Genomic DNA, 16,041 nt, shown 5'->3' on the forward strand with positions numbered 1-16,041 from the left:
CAAAGGGATGAATCACATCCTAGGTAGGATGGAGTGGGACAGTATGAGATTTCATCACACTACTCAGAGTAGTGCGCATTAAAAAATAATAATAAATTTTAAAACTTATTTCTGGAATTTCCCATTTAGTATTTTTGGACCCTGGTTTACCTTGCGTAACTAAAACCATGGAAAGTGAAACTACGGATCAGCATGTACTACGGTACTGTTTTCAAAGGCATGAGGAGGGAGGAGAAAGATTGTTACAAGCTGTCTTCTAGATATTTGGAGAAGGACAAGTGTTTGCTACTAGGTGGATACACTTATACATAGTTGTATTTCTGGGTAAAGAGACTCTCCTTTCCCCCAGCATTCTAGCAGCCACCTGGAATAATGGTCTGTTGGATCTCCATGCCCTCTTGACTGGCCCAGGCATCGCCGTTGTCTGTTCTTTGCTGTTAGTAGAATACAAAGAGAGAGGGACCAAACGTCTAGCTGTTCCTGCTACAGTACCCAAACCAATGGCCCTTCCCACGCTTCCTGCTCCCTTTATCTATAGTCTGTAAGCTTGGAGCACCTTGGATGGAAGTCGCTTCCATCCTTTGTTGTATTTCTCTCTTGTGCTGTCTTTTGTGGGTGTTGGGGGCTGGTTAGAACTTTCTTCTTCCATCTGATCTCTTCTGTCTTCAGAGATTCCTTCAGATTTGCTATTTATTGAGAGGGCCTTCTTGTTTTCCAGTGACAATATGATTTAAAATTTTTTAAACTCTGGTCGGGCTCAGTGGCTCACGCCTGTAATCCCAACACTTTGGGAGGCGGAGACGGGCAGATCACGAGGTCGGGAGATCGAGACCATCCTGGTTAACATGAGGAAACCCCCGTCTCTACTAAAAACACAAAAAATTAGCCGGGCATGGTGGCGGGCTCCTGTAGTCCCAGCTACTCGGGAGGCTGAGGCAGAAGAATGGTGTAAACCCGGGAGGCGGAGATTGCAGTGAGCCAAGATCACGCCACTGCACTCCAGCCTGGGTGACAGAGCGAGACTCCGTCGCAAAAAAAAATTTTTTTTAACTATATAGGCATATATATATATGTTTATAAATATACATACATATATGTGTGCACACATACATATAAGTGAACTGATATAAGGCTGTTGGGAGGGTGACTAGATCATTTACTTAGTTTATCATCTTGGTCCAGTGTCTAGGAAATAATTTTGCATTATCTTGATTTTTTTCTCCCTTTTAGATTACAGGAGCTTATTAGTCCTAAGAAGGCTGAGGACACAGAGAAAAAAGATGAGCCCAGCAAATATAATCAGCAACAGGCCCTAATTGACCAGAGATACTTTCAGGTATTGAATTGATTTTTCATGACAAAAAGACTGATGTTCGTCATGAATCTTGGTTATCAGTTGCAGTGTAATAAATTATCAGTTGGTAAGGAATACTTGCACCTCATATTTATGTGTACTTATTCTGTTTTGTCTTTCTGTGATATAACTAACTGTTTGACTAAAAACATTGTAGACTTTATCTTACTACTTAAAGGAGACTCTGGGCCTAGTTCAAAGCAGGTTAGTAAAGAGCTTTAAGATTTTTTAAAGATTTTATAATCCTTTTCCTTCCTTCCCCCTGTAAGCCATTTTCCCTCTTCTTGTTTCTTTTGTTGCTATTATTATTATATAAGTAAATCTATTTTCTTAGGGTCCTTGTATGGCTTTTGTTTTTGTGTAGACACCTTAGTTCATCTGAAATTAATTTTCTATATGGTGTGATATAGGGAATCTCACCTTCCTAGTTTTACAGATCATTTATTGAATAGCTGAGCAGTTAAACCTGGTAGTTTAGTGACTGAACTGGACTTTCACTCATATTTTATTGGGTACACATAAGATTTTTAAATTTTAGATTATTCATTTTTTAAAAAATTAAGATATTTTATTTTTTCTAGGCTGCTATTTCTAATTTCTCTTAAAAAGTCAGAAGATCTGGCAACAAATTCCTGCCTGGTTATTATCACAGCAGAATTAGGCCTTTCCCTTGTCAGATATGAGCATGTGTTCTGTAGTTAGCCAGTTGCTATTCATCCTTACTTCACTCATTTATACTCGTACCTGGATTCTCTGGGTGTCTGTGTTTGCAGTCTCTAATACGCTACTTTTTTCTCTACTTTATTGAAATAACATTTTATCATAGATCATATTCCTTTATATGCACAGATTTGTTTTTAGATTCTCTAGTCTGTTGCATTTCTCAACTGTTTCCATATATTAATTTCTATAGTTATAAGTTTTAATAGCCCTTGAGGCAAGTATCCTGTCATTTAAAAAAAAATTTTATTGGCTATATTTTTAGCACATTTATTCTTCTGGATGAACAGTTTTCAAATTAAAAACTAAATCCCATTGAGATGAACTAAAACTAAATTGACTTTATGGATTAATATTTGGAGAAATGACACCTTAACCTTTTTGAATCATCACATTCAGAGAAATATGTACTTTCATCAGGGTCATCTTTTATAGTCTTCAATAAAGTGTTGTGTATTTTTAGATTTAGCTCTTGCATATTTCTTGTTAGGAAATACCTTGCTATTTCCTAGGTATTTTATAACTTTTATTGCTATTGTAAATGGGAACCAAGCACCTTTCTGAAAACTGTTTTGTTTTAGACTTTCTTGTACCAGTATGTAACTGGATTTCATTTTGTTTCTGAGACTCAATTTGAGAGACTTTGTCCTTTAAAGGGGGAATTCAGGCCGGGTATGGTGGCTCACGCCTGTAATCTTAACACTTTGGGTGACCGAGGCAGGCGGATTGCTAGAGGCCAGGAGTCTGAGATCAGCCTGGGCAATATAGTGAGACCACATCTCTAGAAAAAAAAATAAATTAGTTGGGCATGGTGGCGTGCACCTGTAGTCCTAGCACTTGAGAGGCTGACATGGGAGGATCACTTGAGCCCAGGAATGCAACGCTGCAGTGAGCTCTGTTCGCACCACTGCACTCCATCTTAGGCCACAGAGTGAGACTCTGTCAAATAAATAAATAAAACATATATACATACATCAATTTGAAGTGAAATATTGAATTACACTAATTTGGACTTAAAAAGCTTCTAAATAAACATCTGAAGTAATATAATAAACATATTAAGTCATATTACCAGGAGGCCTATTAGTTATATCTTGAAGTATGACCAGGGACGAAGATTCAGGAGCAAAATGCTATCTTTATATTGTGAAACTTTTTATTAAATAGGCTGAACTTGATGGTGGTAATAGGAAATGGCTTTATTCTTCTCTCTTTAAACATGCTTTTTGGGGTCTCCCTTTTTACCCTTGGATGATATCTAAGGTAGCACTCATCACTTATGGGGAGAGGGTTATAGTCAAATAGTATACTATCTTAATATATTAAGATATTTAAAATTCAATCCAGGCATCAATGATATTATTTTTGGAGACAGGGTCTTGCTCTGTTGCCCAGGCTGGAATGCATTATCATAGCTCACTGCAGCCTTGAATTCCTGGGCTCAAGTGATCTTCCTGCCTCAACCTAGGATTACAGGCATGAGCCACCATACTCAGCCTGGGGATTACTGTTAATTTCCTTAAATAGTCTGATAACGGTCTTGTGGGTTTGTAGGAGAATATGCCTACTTTTAAAAGATGCACGCTTTATTATTTCAGGGTGCAGAGTTTCTTCAAATGGTTCACCTAAAAATATAGATAGTGAGCAAATATGGCACAATACTAACAATTGTTGAACCTAGGTAGTGATTATATGGGTGTTTGTATTAGTTAATTTTGTTTCAACTTTACTGTGGCATAGGATGCCCAATATTTGGTTAAACATTATTCTGGATGTGTCTGGGAAGATGCTTCTGGATGAGATTGACATCTGAATCAGTAGACTTAGTGAAGCAAACTGCCTTTCCTAATGGGGTAGGCCTCATCCAATCATTTGGAGGCCTGAGTAGAACAAAAGGCTGAATAAGAGGGAACTCCTCCCCGCTGACTGCTTTCAAGATGGGACACTATTTTTTTCCTGCCTTCAGACTCAAACTGAAACATTAGCACTTGCAGGGGTCTCAGTCTGCCTGTGTTTGGACTGCAAATATCCATTAGCTTTTCTGGGTCTTCACTTACTCACTGCAAATCTTGAGACTTGTCAGTCTTCATAATTGCATGAACCAATTCCTTGTGATAATTCTTTGTATATTTAATGAAATGCATGTATATAATATATATAGACATAAAGCACTCCTTTAAAATATATAACTTTGTAGGCATAGGATAAGTATTTTGACTAAATACACTATGTTTTTTTTTAAAGGTGCTGTGTAGCATCAATTCAATTATCCACAATCCAAGAGCTCCAGTAATAATTTATAAACAGAGCAAAGGGGGAGCCCAAAATTTTAATAAAGATCTTATTCAAGATTGTGGATTTGAGCATCTTGTTCCTATAATAGAAATGTGGGCAGATCAACTGACATCCTTAAAGGTAAGGGGTTGACTATTCTTTATATGCTTTGAACATCTATTGGACTCTATGTGCTTTATTTATAGGACTTAATTTAGGGCTAAAAATTAAATAGGGTTTAATTTTTTTGTTTGTTAACTGTAAAGCTAAAAAAACTTATCTAAAACTGAAATCTTCCTACTTACATATCTATTTTATGTACTGTTTTGATGTTGTCATTACTGTAAGCTTTACTTCCTCTAAGGCTCTACCAAACAAGAAATTTTTGGGTTAATTTCCTTATTGAAAATCTATAGTGGATCCACTTTGTACTTCTAGGCTTTTCCCTGTTCTACCTTCATCTGCCTCCTTTTGGTATGTCCATGCTACGATTTTCCTGGCCGTTATTCCTCTTCAGATATAATGTCTTATCCTTCATTTCGTTATAATTGGGGATATTTTCTCTCTCTTCACACTTTATTTTCTGTCTCTCAGAACTGAGCTTGTCTCCATTTCTGCTTATTCTCTAGAACAGATAGTAAGCTAGCCGCCAACCCTACCCTTCCCTATCCTATCTATTCATGGAAGACTACATTTTATTTACTTTATAGAGTTATTGCGTATTGCATGGTTTCTGGTTTTTTCAGTTTTAACTAGTTTGCTGAAAGGTAAATAGTTGAAATCAGTAGTATTTAAGTTCTTTGCCCTTTAAACTTTAGATTTCTTAGTAACTAATATAATACATAGCATACGCCTGTTAATGAAAATGTGATTCAATAATAGTGTTTGCAACAGAAGTCTTATTACATGAAGTACAAGTGATGCAGAGGATATCTGTTAAGAATGTATAAGCTCCCTGAAGACAGTGTTTTTATTTGTTCTGATATGTCCCCAAGATCCTCCTGATGAACGAGTGCTCAATTAATATTTGTTAAAGGAATGAGGCAGAATAATATATCCCAAGACAACAAAATTGGGGGTGGTGATGTTAATTTTTTAAAAATTTCTACTTGCCTTTTTATATACGGCTCAGACAGAGCTACATAATACACAAACATTTTGATTGAGTGACAGTGCTGGATTAATATACTTACTTTATAGGCCGGAGTTCCTCCAGTCTGTATCTCAGAAGAGTGTAAAATAATTAGTAATCATGTAAATCATGGTATTTCCTCAATCATTGCCTGTCAGAGGGTTCTCCCAGTAGGAGGGAACAGTGCTGACTCCACCTTTCTCCTTCTCAGAAGGGAAGGACTAGAAAAAGCCCTAACCTTCCTAGAAGAAAAGACTAGAAGAGGAAGAAGACAAAGGGAAGAATCACATTAATGGATAGTTATTGATCATTTATCATGCTAAGCCATTATGGGATGAACACAAGATTCACACTAATTAGAGAGACAAAATATACTTAAAAATATGAAACATTTATCATGCTAAGCCATTATGGGATGAACACAAGATTCACACTAATTAGAGAGACAAAATATACTTAAAAATATGAAACAAAATGTAATCATTTATGATATCATTAAAAGAAATGAGTGACATAAAAATAGATTACCTGTGATGAAGTTCTGAGTGAATGATGCAGATAACTTGTGCTCTAGAGTCTGGAGGAGAAAGAGAACACTCTGATTATAGCCCCCAAAAAAGGCTTTGCCGTGGTGGTGAGTTCTTGCTATTGTATAGTTTTCTGAGTAGGAGGAGGCAAGGAATTCACTTTGTAATTAGAATATTCTGAGGACACCCAAGAGGAAATTATTAAGAATTAGTTACTTCTGCCGTTGGAGTAACTCATGGGTTTTGAGCAGTGCTTCAGATATTAATACTACAGTTTCAGGGTCCGAATTAAGAAACTGCATGAGATTCTCTGAGGCCTCATGTTAAAGGTTATTTGATATGTAACAACCTCTAAGTTTGGGACAACCATCTTCCCTTATTAGTTTTTTTGCTCAGTTTAATTTGGCTTTAAAGAGTAGGATAGGTTTGAGGAATGAGTGGATAAGCAAAATGTGGTATATACATATATTGCAATATTATTCAGCCATTAAAAGAAAAGAAATTCTGACCCATGCAACATGGGTGAACATTAGGAGGACATTATGCTAAGTGAAATAAGTCACAAGAAGATTCCACTTACATAATTCCACTTATATGAGATGCTTAGTGAAAATCATAGAGACAAAGTAGAGTGGTGATTGCTAGAGGGAGGAGGGAAATGGGAAATTATTGTTTAATGGGTATAAAGTTTCAGTGTTACAAGATGAAAAGAGTTATGGAGATGGATGGTGGTGTTGGTTGCACAACATTATGAACATATTTAATAACACTGAACTTACATTTAAAAATGGTTAAGATGGTAAATTTTATGTGTATTTTACTAGTTTTAAAAATTGGAAGAAAAGAAGGCTGGGAAAGATATGGAGCCAGCCACCTCCATCCTTGTGTCTTTTCCCTCCTGCCTTTCCAAGAAAGGTGAACTACAGATGTTGTAGCTTTCCCCAACCCAGTACACTCTTGAATACTTTCGCTTTCCTATTCTCTAGTGCTTCAGAGGCCAGACATACACGGTAGGCTGGCCCATGGTAGTACTTCTACATCTCCACAACTGGGCAATGTAAAGAACCTAAGAGACTCTTATATTTTTCAGAGCTTACTTGATAGACTGTGCTACAACCATCCTGTCACTGCTTAGGAGACCAGAACATCTTTTCTTCTTAGCTTTGTAATACTCTTTTATTCTGAAGCAAAAATGTATTAGATTGGGTGTGCTTTTTACCATAGATTACTTTATAAATGTGCCTTGTTGCTGGAGCATTGGTTAATAAAGATATCATTATGCTGTTATTTGCTGACTTTTTTTTTTTTCAAATTCTAGTGGCACTGATGGTAAAACATTAATTTGACATGAAATTTATTGCTATGAATTACTATAATAGTAACTGCCTTCCTACCAATTGAAAGGTTAAAGATACCAATATGTGAAGTCTGAGCCTTAAGTGGAGAATGCCAAGTGAAGTACTAAAATAAGTTAGAAAAAGAAGGAACTTCTTGTACTTCTTTCTGTTCTCTAGAGCTATGCTATCTAGTATGGTAGCCTCTAGCTGCATGTGGTTATTGATCACTTGAAAGGTGGCTAGTCCTGATTGAGATGCGTTATAAGTGTAAAATATACACTGGATTTAAAAGACTTTGTATGGAAAAAATTAAAATATTGCTTTTATATTGAAATGATAATATTTTGGATATATTGGGTTAAATAAAATATACTATTACAGTTAATATCACATGTTTCTTTTCACTTTCCATACTATGGCCCTAGACAACTTAAAATTCCTGTGGCTCACATTACATTTCTTTTGAACAGCATTGTTCTGAAGGACCAAGCACTGTGCCATACACATATGGATTGAGTATCCCTTATCCACAATGCTTGGGCCTAGAAGTGTTTTAAGAATTTTTTCAGATTTTGGAGTATTTGCAGAATATATGCCATTTGAGCATCCCTGATCCAAAAATCCGAAATTCAAAACGCTCCAATGAGCATTTCTTTTGAGTGTCATGTTGTTGCTCAAAGTTTCAGATTTTAGAGCATTTCAGATTTTTAGATTAGGGATTCTCAACCTGTAGTAGATGTTCAGTAAATATTTGTCAGTTGATCAGTTTAGAGCTCTAAACTTTCAGTAGCCTTGCCCATTGTGCACAGTTTAAAATCAATTAGGGCACCACAACTAGGCCAAGAAAACTGAGTATTATAATGTAGAATAAATTTGGGGAACCTTTCACATTGAAAACTTGCCTGGAGATACATGTTATAACATGGATAAATCTCAAAAACATTATGCTAAATGACAGAAGCCATTCATCAAAGACTACTTATTGTATAATTCCATTTATGCAAAATGCCCAGAATAGGCAAATCCTTAGAAATATAATATAGTTTAGAGATCAACCCTAGGAACTGCAGGGAAGGGAAAATGGGGAAGGAGGGACTGTGACTGGGTCTGAGATTTCTTTTTGGAGTAATGGATATGTTCTGAAATTAGATAGTGCTGATGTTTGTACATGTGTGAAAATATTAAAACTACTGAATTGTATACTTAATGAGGGTAAATTTTATGGTATATGAATTACATCTCAATAAAGCTGTTATATAACATACTCAAAACCAAAATACAAAGGCAAGTTTATTCTTTGTGTATCAATAATTCAAAATAATGAAATAATATGGAACAGTAATAAATAACATAAAATTACTTAGAGCACCCAGATTCAGAATAATCAGTGTATAATGTTTTCTGTAAAGCCTGTGTTTACCTGGAGAAACCTAATTTTAACTGACTTGTTCTAAATCGGTAATAGTGTTTTCATTAAACAGTACTGATGGTTATATATATATAATTTAACCTGTGTAATTGTTTTATTAATTTTATAAAACATATATAAAACTTATAATTTTGTTATGTTCTATTATGTTACTATTGAAATTATTTAAATCAATAATACCATATAGTTTCTTTTGTTATAAAGGATTTGTATAAGTCCTTGAAAACACTATCTGCAGAACTGGTACCTTGGCATAATTTGAAGAAGCAGGATGAAAATGAAGGTATCAAAGTTGAAGATTTGTTGTTTATAGTAGATACTATGTTGGAAGAAGTTGAAAATAAGGAAAAGGTAATACTTACATAAATGGTCACATTCTAATGTTCTCTTATCTCAAAAATTGATAATTTGATGTGGATATTAATATTTGTTCTACTAGAGTTCTGTTTGTCTTTTAAAAGTTTTTATTTGGGATTATTTTAAGATATGAACTCTTTATTTTTTACCTCTCTTTTGGACAGGACAGCAACATGCCAAACTTTCAAACTTTGCAAGCTATTGTCTCTCACTTCCAAAAGTTATTTGATGTGCCTTCTTTAAATGGAGTCTATCCCCGAATGAATGAAGTTTATACTAGGCTTGGAGAAATGAACAATGCTGTGAGAAACCTCCAAGAACTCTTAGAATTAGGTGATGACCTAGTTTGTCATTTTTGGCCCCCATTTAAGAATTTTTAGTAAATTAACAAAAAGTAGATAATTTTTTTTTTTTTTTTTTTTTTTGATACGGGGTTTCACTCTTTTTGCCCAGGCTGGAGTGCACTGGCACAATCTCGGCTCACCGCAACCTCCGCCTCCCGGGTTCAAGCGATTCTCCTGCCTCAGCCTCCCGAGTAGCTAGGATTACAGGCGCCTGCCACCGTGCCCGGCTAATTTTGTATTTTTAGTAGAGACGGGGTTTCTCCATGTTGGTCAGGCTGGTCTTGAACTCCCGACCTCAGGTGATCCACCCGCCTCAGCCTCGCAAAGTGCTGGGATTACAGGCGTGAGCCACTGCACCTGGCCGATAAAAAAATTTTTAAGTGAAAAAAATTGAGGATAACTGAAGCATAAAATGTTTGATGTTTGTAATTTTGAAAATTCTCTGTTAAAATATCCTTTTATTTCTCTTTTGCAGATAGTTCATCTTCATTGTGTGTGCTGGTAAGCACTGTTGGAAAACTCTGTAGGCTGATTAATGAAGATGTGAATGAGCAGATTATGCAGGTATTAGGACCTGAAGACCTCCAGAGGTATTTGTTTTAAAAGTTTACAAAGTATCATCCAGAATGGCCGGGCGTGGTGGCACACGCCTGTAGTCCCAGCGACTTGGGAGGCTGATGTGGGAGGATCACTTGAGCCCAGGAGTTTAAGTCCAGTCTGAGCAATGCAGTGAGACCCTGTCTCTAAACAATAAAAATAAAAATAAATATCCAGAATTCATGGAGGGGTGAAATTAAAGACTTTTAAAACTTATTTACCTTCCCTGTTTGGAATAGCATCTTTTCTGTGTGTATGTGACTATAGGCACACACCACCACGCCCAGCTAATTTGTGTGTGTGCGTGTGTGTGTGTGTGTGTGTGTGTGTGTATAGAGAGAGAGACAAGGTTGCACCATGTTGCCCAGACCAGTCTCAAACTCCTGGGCTCAAGTGATCCACCTGCCTTGGCCTCCCAAAGTGCTGGGATTACAGGTGTGAGCTACCGTGCCCAGCCTTGGAATAGCATCTTTTAAGTAACTTGACAATCTAAGATAATCTCAAACCCTTAGGGATGGAGGAAATGCCAAGTATTTTCAAGATAAAAATAGATTGTAAAGCCTATAAAGAAGGTCAGGAACTCTTCAGCATAAGCCTGTTCTCAGGGAATATTATATATGGAGAAATTCAAACTTTGTTAGCAACATCATGTAAGTTCTGATTGTATCAATAAGTCCTATTTTTAGGACACTACCATAGACCACTGAATAATCATTAATAGCATATTTATTTGATTAGAAGATAAATGCTAAGGATTTTTTTTAAAAGACTAGGCATCTCTAACATAAAACCTGGTATTTTTAGAAAATTATCAAAACATTGTAGCTATAGTTAAAGCACTTTCCCCACACCTGACCCTCAGTTTTATATTACAGCATATGTGAAGGGAAACACACAATGTATACCACATAAACCACATTTTGCAAGTTTTCCTAGAAGAACCCTTACATAATCTGACAGTTGGTGCTTTTAAAAGGAACATATATCTTATTACTGGCCTATTTCCTCTGTCCCACAGTGTTACTGACTACTGAATTTTTTTTTTTTTTTTTTTTTGAGACGGAGTCTCACTCTGTTGCCCAGGCTGGAGTGCAGTGGCTCAGTCTCAGCTCACTGCAACCTCTGCCTCCCAGGTTCAAGCAATTCTCATGCCTCAGCCTCCCAAGTGGCTGGGGTTACAGGCATGCGCCACCACGCCCAGCTAATTTTTGTATTTTAGTAGACATGGGGTTTCACCATGTTGGCCAGGCTGGTCTTGAACTCCTGACCTCAAGTGATCCTCCTGCTTTGGCCTCCAAAGTGTTGGGATTGCAGGCATGAGCCACCACGCCCGGCCTGATATTTTTCCTTAATGTTTAATAGGATACTGGGTATAAAAGCCAATTATTTTTAGAAAATGCTGTAAAAGCATGGTCTCTCTAAGAAGCCTTGAGCTTAATGGAAAGTTTGCCATGTTAAGAATGTTATATATTGGCCGGGTGCAGTGGCTCACGCCTGTAATCCCAGCACTTTGGGAGGCCAAGGTGGGCAGATCACAGGTCAGGAGATCGAAACCATCCTGGCTAAACACGGTGAAACCCTGTCTCTACTAAAAATACAAAAATTAGCCGGGCATGGTAGCGGGCACCTATAGTCCCAGCTACTTGGGAGGCTGAGGCAGGAGAATGGCGTGAACCCAGGAGGTGGAGCTTGCAGTGAGCCGAGATCGCACCACTGCACTCCAGCCTGGGCGACACAGTGAGACTCTGTCTCAAAAAAAAAAAAAAAAAAAAAAAAGTTATATATGAATTTAACAAATTTTAATGCTATTTAATGCTATTTAATGATATTTAAATGCTTTTTAAAGAAAAGCCATATTAGATTAACAAAAAGCTCAGAAAGGAAGGACTGTAGTAAATGATCATTGAGTTTATATTTAAATTAGCAGCATAGTTTCTATTTTGAAAATGTTCTGTTTGCAATCAGATACAAGAACTCTAAGTTAGAAATTAGGTTTAAATTGTGCATTTTTTAAACAGCATTATCTACAAATTGGAAGAACACGAGGAATTTTTCCCAGCATTTCAGGCATTTACTAATGATCTACTTGAAATCTTAGGTAAGATTTCTGGCGGTGATGGTTAAATTTTGAGTCTTAAAATGTCAGTGCATTTAAGAAAAGGGTGTTCCTTAGTCACTGGATTAGTATTTTTATCTAGTGGTTGGAAACCATTAACAGTTCTGGAAACACATTCCTTACAAGCAGTTAGAGTTTGTTGGGATTAGTCCATAGAACAGAAACACAGACCCTTAACAGTGATAGGAACTGCCTTTGTTGGAGGACCTTATCATGAGAGATGGCATCACTCTGGCCATGCCTAGTTTAACCCTGGCTCTGTCATTGTCTAATGAGAAATATTCATTGGATTTATGATCTTAGAAGATCCTTCCTTCCTCTTTTTTTTTCCTTAAGATACCACCTGTCTACAAAATGTTTTAAATATACAAATAACATTTCCTCTCTGGTGATACGAAGTAACATAAAGTCATAAATATCTATGGAAAGGAAAAGATGAAATATTACACTCATACCGAGGGTCAGATTGAGGGCTTCATTAGTAGTAGTGTCTCCTAAAAGGAAAAAAATTGCTTAGGACTCATAAGGCAAAATAGAGACCTTATCTAGTTTAAATATAATTACATATGGCTATAAAATTATCTTACTATTAAGAATAATTTTTAAAGTGATTGATGCACAAGTGAATTCTTTTTTTCTGTATAGTTCATTCGAAAGATTTTTTTTTTTTTTTAAAGAATGGCTCTTTGCTTTTAGAAGAGGAGATGAAGCTTGGTAATGAAGATAAGGGAATGAGTCAATGAAAACTTGATAAGAAGAATAAGTGAAAGAAGTATCTAATTAGAATATATAGCCTAGTGAACATAAAGGAAGTTTTGTAACCAGTTTTATGTGCACTGGGGAAGCAAGGGAGACAATGAGTGAGCATGCTTTAGGCTTGTCCTCATATTTAAAAAGATCATGGCAAGTGAAAATGTAATTTGAAAGTTAAACTTGAGATGAGGTATGAAATTGTGTAAGTGTGTTGTCTGATATCCTGAAGAGCCTGGTTTCATAGAATAATATGATTCTACTTGCTTTGGGATTGCTATTAACTTAAGCAGTGATGTTCTCATCATTCATAAATATTTGACACATTAATAAACATATTTTAATAGGGTGTGCTGGTAACACTTATTTCAGAATGCTTCTATAGAAACTTCCTTTCAGATATTATGACACTCAGCATGGTTCATAAAGATCATTTGCTTCAGAAAGCCAAGTTTCTCTGGAGATGAATTCTGTATTTTGGTCAAAGTTTAAATTCTGAGGTTAAACATTATATTTAACATTGGGAAAGTTAAATCTGGCAAACATGACTTTTTTTAATTAATAGGTGTCACTCAGCATGTAGGTGCAGGGTGGTAGACTGAATAACAGATACAGAGAGTACCTTTAGCGAGTAAAAAAAAAAATCCGTTCTTTTTCTCATGTAAGTGGTGTGATTGACTGAGGAAATTCCCCTATCAGCCAAGATCCTTTGCTGTGAGGTTCATTTGTAAGGCAGGTTTCTCACTTAATGAGAAAACAGGTAATTTCAGAATGGGCAGAGGGCGGAGTCAAGGAATAACTTGATCTTGTACCTTACCACAATGTAAGGGACTAAACAAATTCTATGTTGTAGGTTTGCTTATATTGTTTCCATTCCCATATCTTGATGCTTGGTTAGTGGATTCAGACAGGTATTCTGACTGAAGTTGGGAGCTTAAAGAACTAAATGAATAGTAGGAGAGTATGGGCTATGTGTGTAGGCTAAATGAAGAGCGACCAATATCACCAATATCCAGCTAAACAGTGGAGAGAGTTTTATGTAAAGGAATGTGTTTATTAATGATGGCTTAACAGAATAAGCTAGAAAAATGTAGTGGGTATGTTTTCTGTAAAGGAATGTGTTTATTAATGATGGCTTAACAGAATAAGCTAGAAAAATGTAGTGGGTATCTAGAGAACCTGCCATTGTGGCTTACCTTAAGTAGGCCTGGGATCTGGATAATGAGAAAAAGGATTTTGCTCCCTTGGTGGCCAGGAGCTTCAGAGAGTGAATTCTAACTTAGGCTGGTTGGAATAAGATAGTCTTAGAAAGAAAAATCATTCAGAAAGAGCCTGTCAAAGAAGAGCCTGGATTGGTTTATCTGGTAAGCTGGACCAGGCTAAGCCCTATAATACATTGTACTTGAGGTTTGTATTCTTGATGAGGCTCTCTTTTTGATTAGGCAGATAATTGTTTTTTTGAGACATAGTCTTGCTCTCTGTCACCCAGGTCAGAGTGCAGTGATGCAATCTCAGCTCACTGCAACCTCCGCCTCCCAGGTTCAAGCAATTCTCCTGCCTCAGCCTCCCAAGTAGCTGGGATTACAGGTGCCCACTACCACACCCAGATAATTTTTGTATTTTTAGTAGAGATGGGTTTTCACCGTGTTGGCCAGGCTGGTCTTGAACTCCTGACTGCAAATGATCTTCCCATCTCAGTCTCCCAAAGTGCTGGGATTACAGGCATGAGCCACTGCACCCAGCCGGCAGATACCTTTCATCTTAGAGTGATCTGCTACTAAGAAATCTTCCCAAGAAAATTAAAGAGGACAAGACTGTTCTATGAGTAGAAATTCCTAAGTCCTCACATGGAGACCCAGGGAGGAGATGCCTCTACCTGGGATTTCATCATGTAGGTACACCCATGTAGTGATACAGATCTAATGAGACACTAACATACCACACACATGGGCAGTTGGATCTGTTAATAAGGGCATGCTGCTAATGAAGTTAATACTAGAATCAGAGGGTACTTGTAGGTATGTGGTAACCTTTATAAACAGAGCCCCTGTGAAGCATCTGTATCCGAATCAGTGATAATCTGTCATCACTATTGGAGAAAAACTTCATGTGCACAAAAGCACCAGTATTGTTGTCTTTATGTTTGGGGTTTGCCTTTACACATAGGTTCTTGTTTCATGTGAGTTTACCACTAGAAAAAGTTACTCTCTTTTATTATTACTGTTTTTGTATTACAGAAATTGATGACTTGGATGCCATTGTACCTGCAGTAAAGAAATTAAAAGTACTTTCATACTGAAAACAAATCAAATCATTTTTACTGTGTAAATTGTATTCTTAACATTTTGTATTTTGTAGGATTGATCTTATTTTGAGACAAAGGTTGTAAAATGTATTTGCTCTCAGAATTCATCCCCTTCTTAGTATTAGGTCATTCTTCATCTCTATAATTTTTATTAACTTTGAGATTCTTATACAGAAAATAGTTGCAAGGGTAAAGTAGTTAATTAACTTTAGATCTCTTCATTTATTAAGCAATTATTGAGTGCTTAAAATTTAAGGTTGTTTTAGAGTGGAGTTTGTGAGTAAAAGAGGAGGCCAGGGAGACAGATTACAAGTAGTAGGTTGCAATCTTTTAGATTCAGGTTGTAGTAATCTTTGAGCCACGACAAAAGGAATGCCAAGAGCTCTCTAAATTTAGGTAGTAGGAAGCTACTGCTCTCCTGGCAAGGATTAATTGGCACATTCTGTTAAGATACCCCTCATGGGTATCTTTCAAATAGGAAGAAGCAGGAAGAAGAAAAGGAAGAAAGAAAAACTGTTTAATCATTTCTGTTAGGGTAGGAAATGAATCATAGGGTAAAATGGATGAGTAGATAGAAGTCTCTCATTTAAAAAGTGTCTTTTGCAGTCTTGATGTAATGCACTTTTTATAAGGACTTGAGATCTCAAATAAAATTTTTGTAAAGAATTTCCAAATGTAAGTGTCCTCAGTGATGTGCTTGTATATTACTGACAAATAATGAGTCATATTCTCTTCCTAGGCTGAACCTTCCTTGGGCAACTTGTACATCCTTGCTGCATTTTATGTAAGAGTACTTTAC

General features: G+C 36.5%; 1 protein-coding gene across 7 annotated transcripts in view; it reads left to right on the forward strand.

Moving 5' to 3' along the window:
- Positions 1 to 15,916, forward strand: part of CEP70 (centrosomal protein 70) — a 107,125-nt gene extending 91,209 nt beyond the window's left edge. For 2 of the 7 annotated variants that reach the window (XM_003895046.5, XM_017955850.3), the window contains 7 exons: positions 1,231 to 1,336; positions 4,319 to 4,489; positions 8,978 to 9,124; positions 9,295 to 9,463; positions 9,950 to 10,064; positions 12,090 to 12,169; positions 15,175 to 15,900. In XM_003895046.5, the coding sequence (XP_003895095.1) occupies positions 1,231 to 1,336; positions 4,319 to 4,489; positions 8,978 to 9,124; positions 9,295 to 9,463; positions 9,950 to 10,064; positions 12,090 to 12,169; positions 15,175 to 15,236 (850 nt within the window). In that variant the 3' untranslated portion in view covers positions 15,237 to 15,900. Of the gene's footprint in view, positions 1 to 1,230; positions 1,337 to 4,318; positions 4,490 to 8,977; positions 9,125 to 9,294; positions 9,464 to 9,949; positions 10,065 to 12,089; positions 12,170 to 12,864; positions 14,449 to 15,174 lie in introns of those variants that run through there. The other 5 variants (XM_021934818.2, XM_009201628.2, XM_017955849.2 and 2 more) reach the window with 4 other exon arrangements.
- The last annotated feature ends 125 nt before the right edge of the window (positions 15,917 to 16,041 follow it).

The sequence above is a fragment of the Papio anubis genome, chromosome 2, assembly GCF_008728515.1.
Source record: "Papio anubis isolate 15944 chromosome 2, Panubis1.0, whole genome shotgun sequence".
NCBI classification, from domain to species: Eukaryota; Metazoa; Chordata; class Mammalia; order Primates; family Cercopithecidae; genus Papio; species Papio anubis.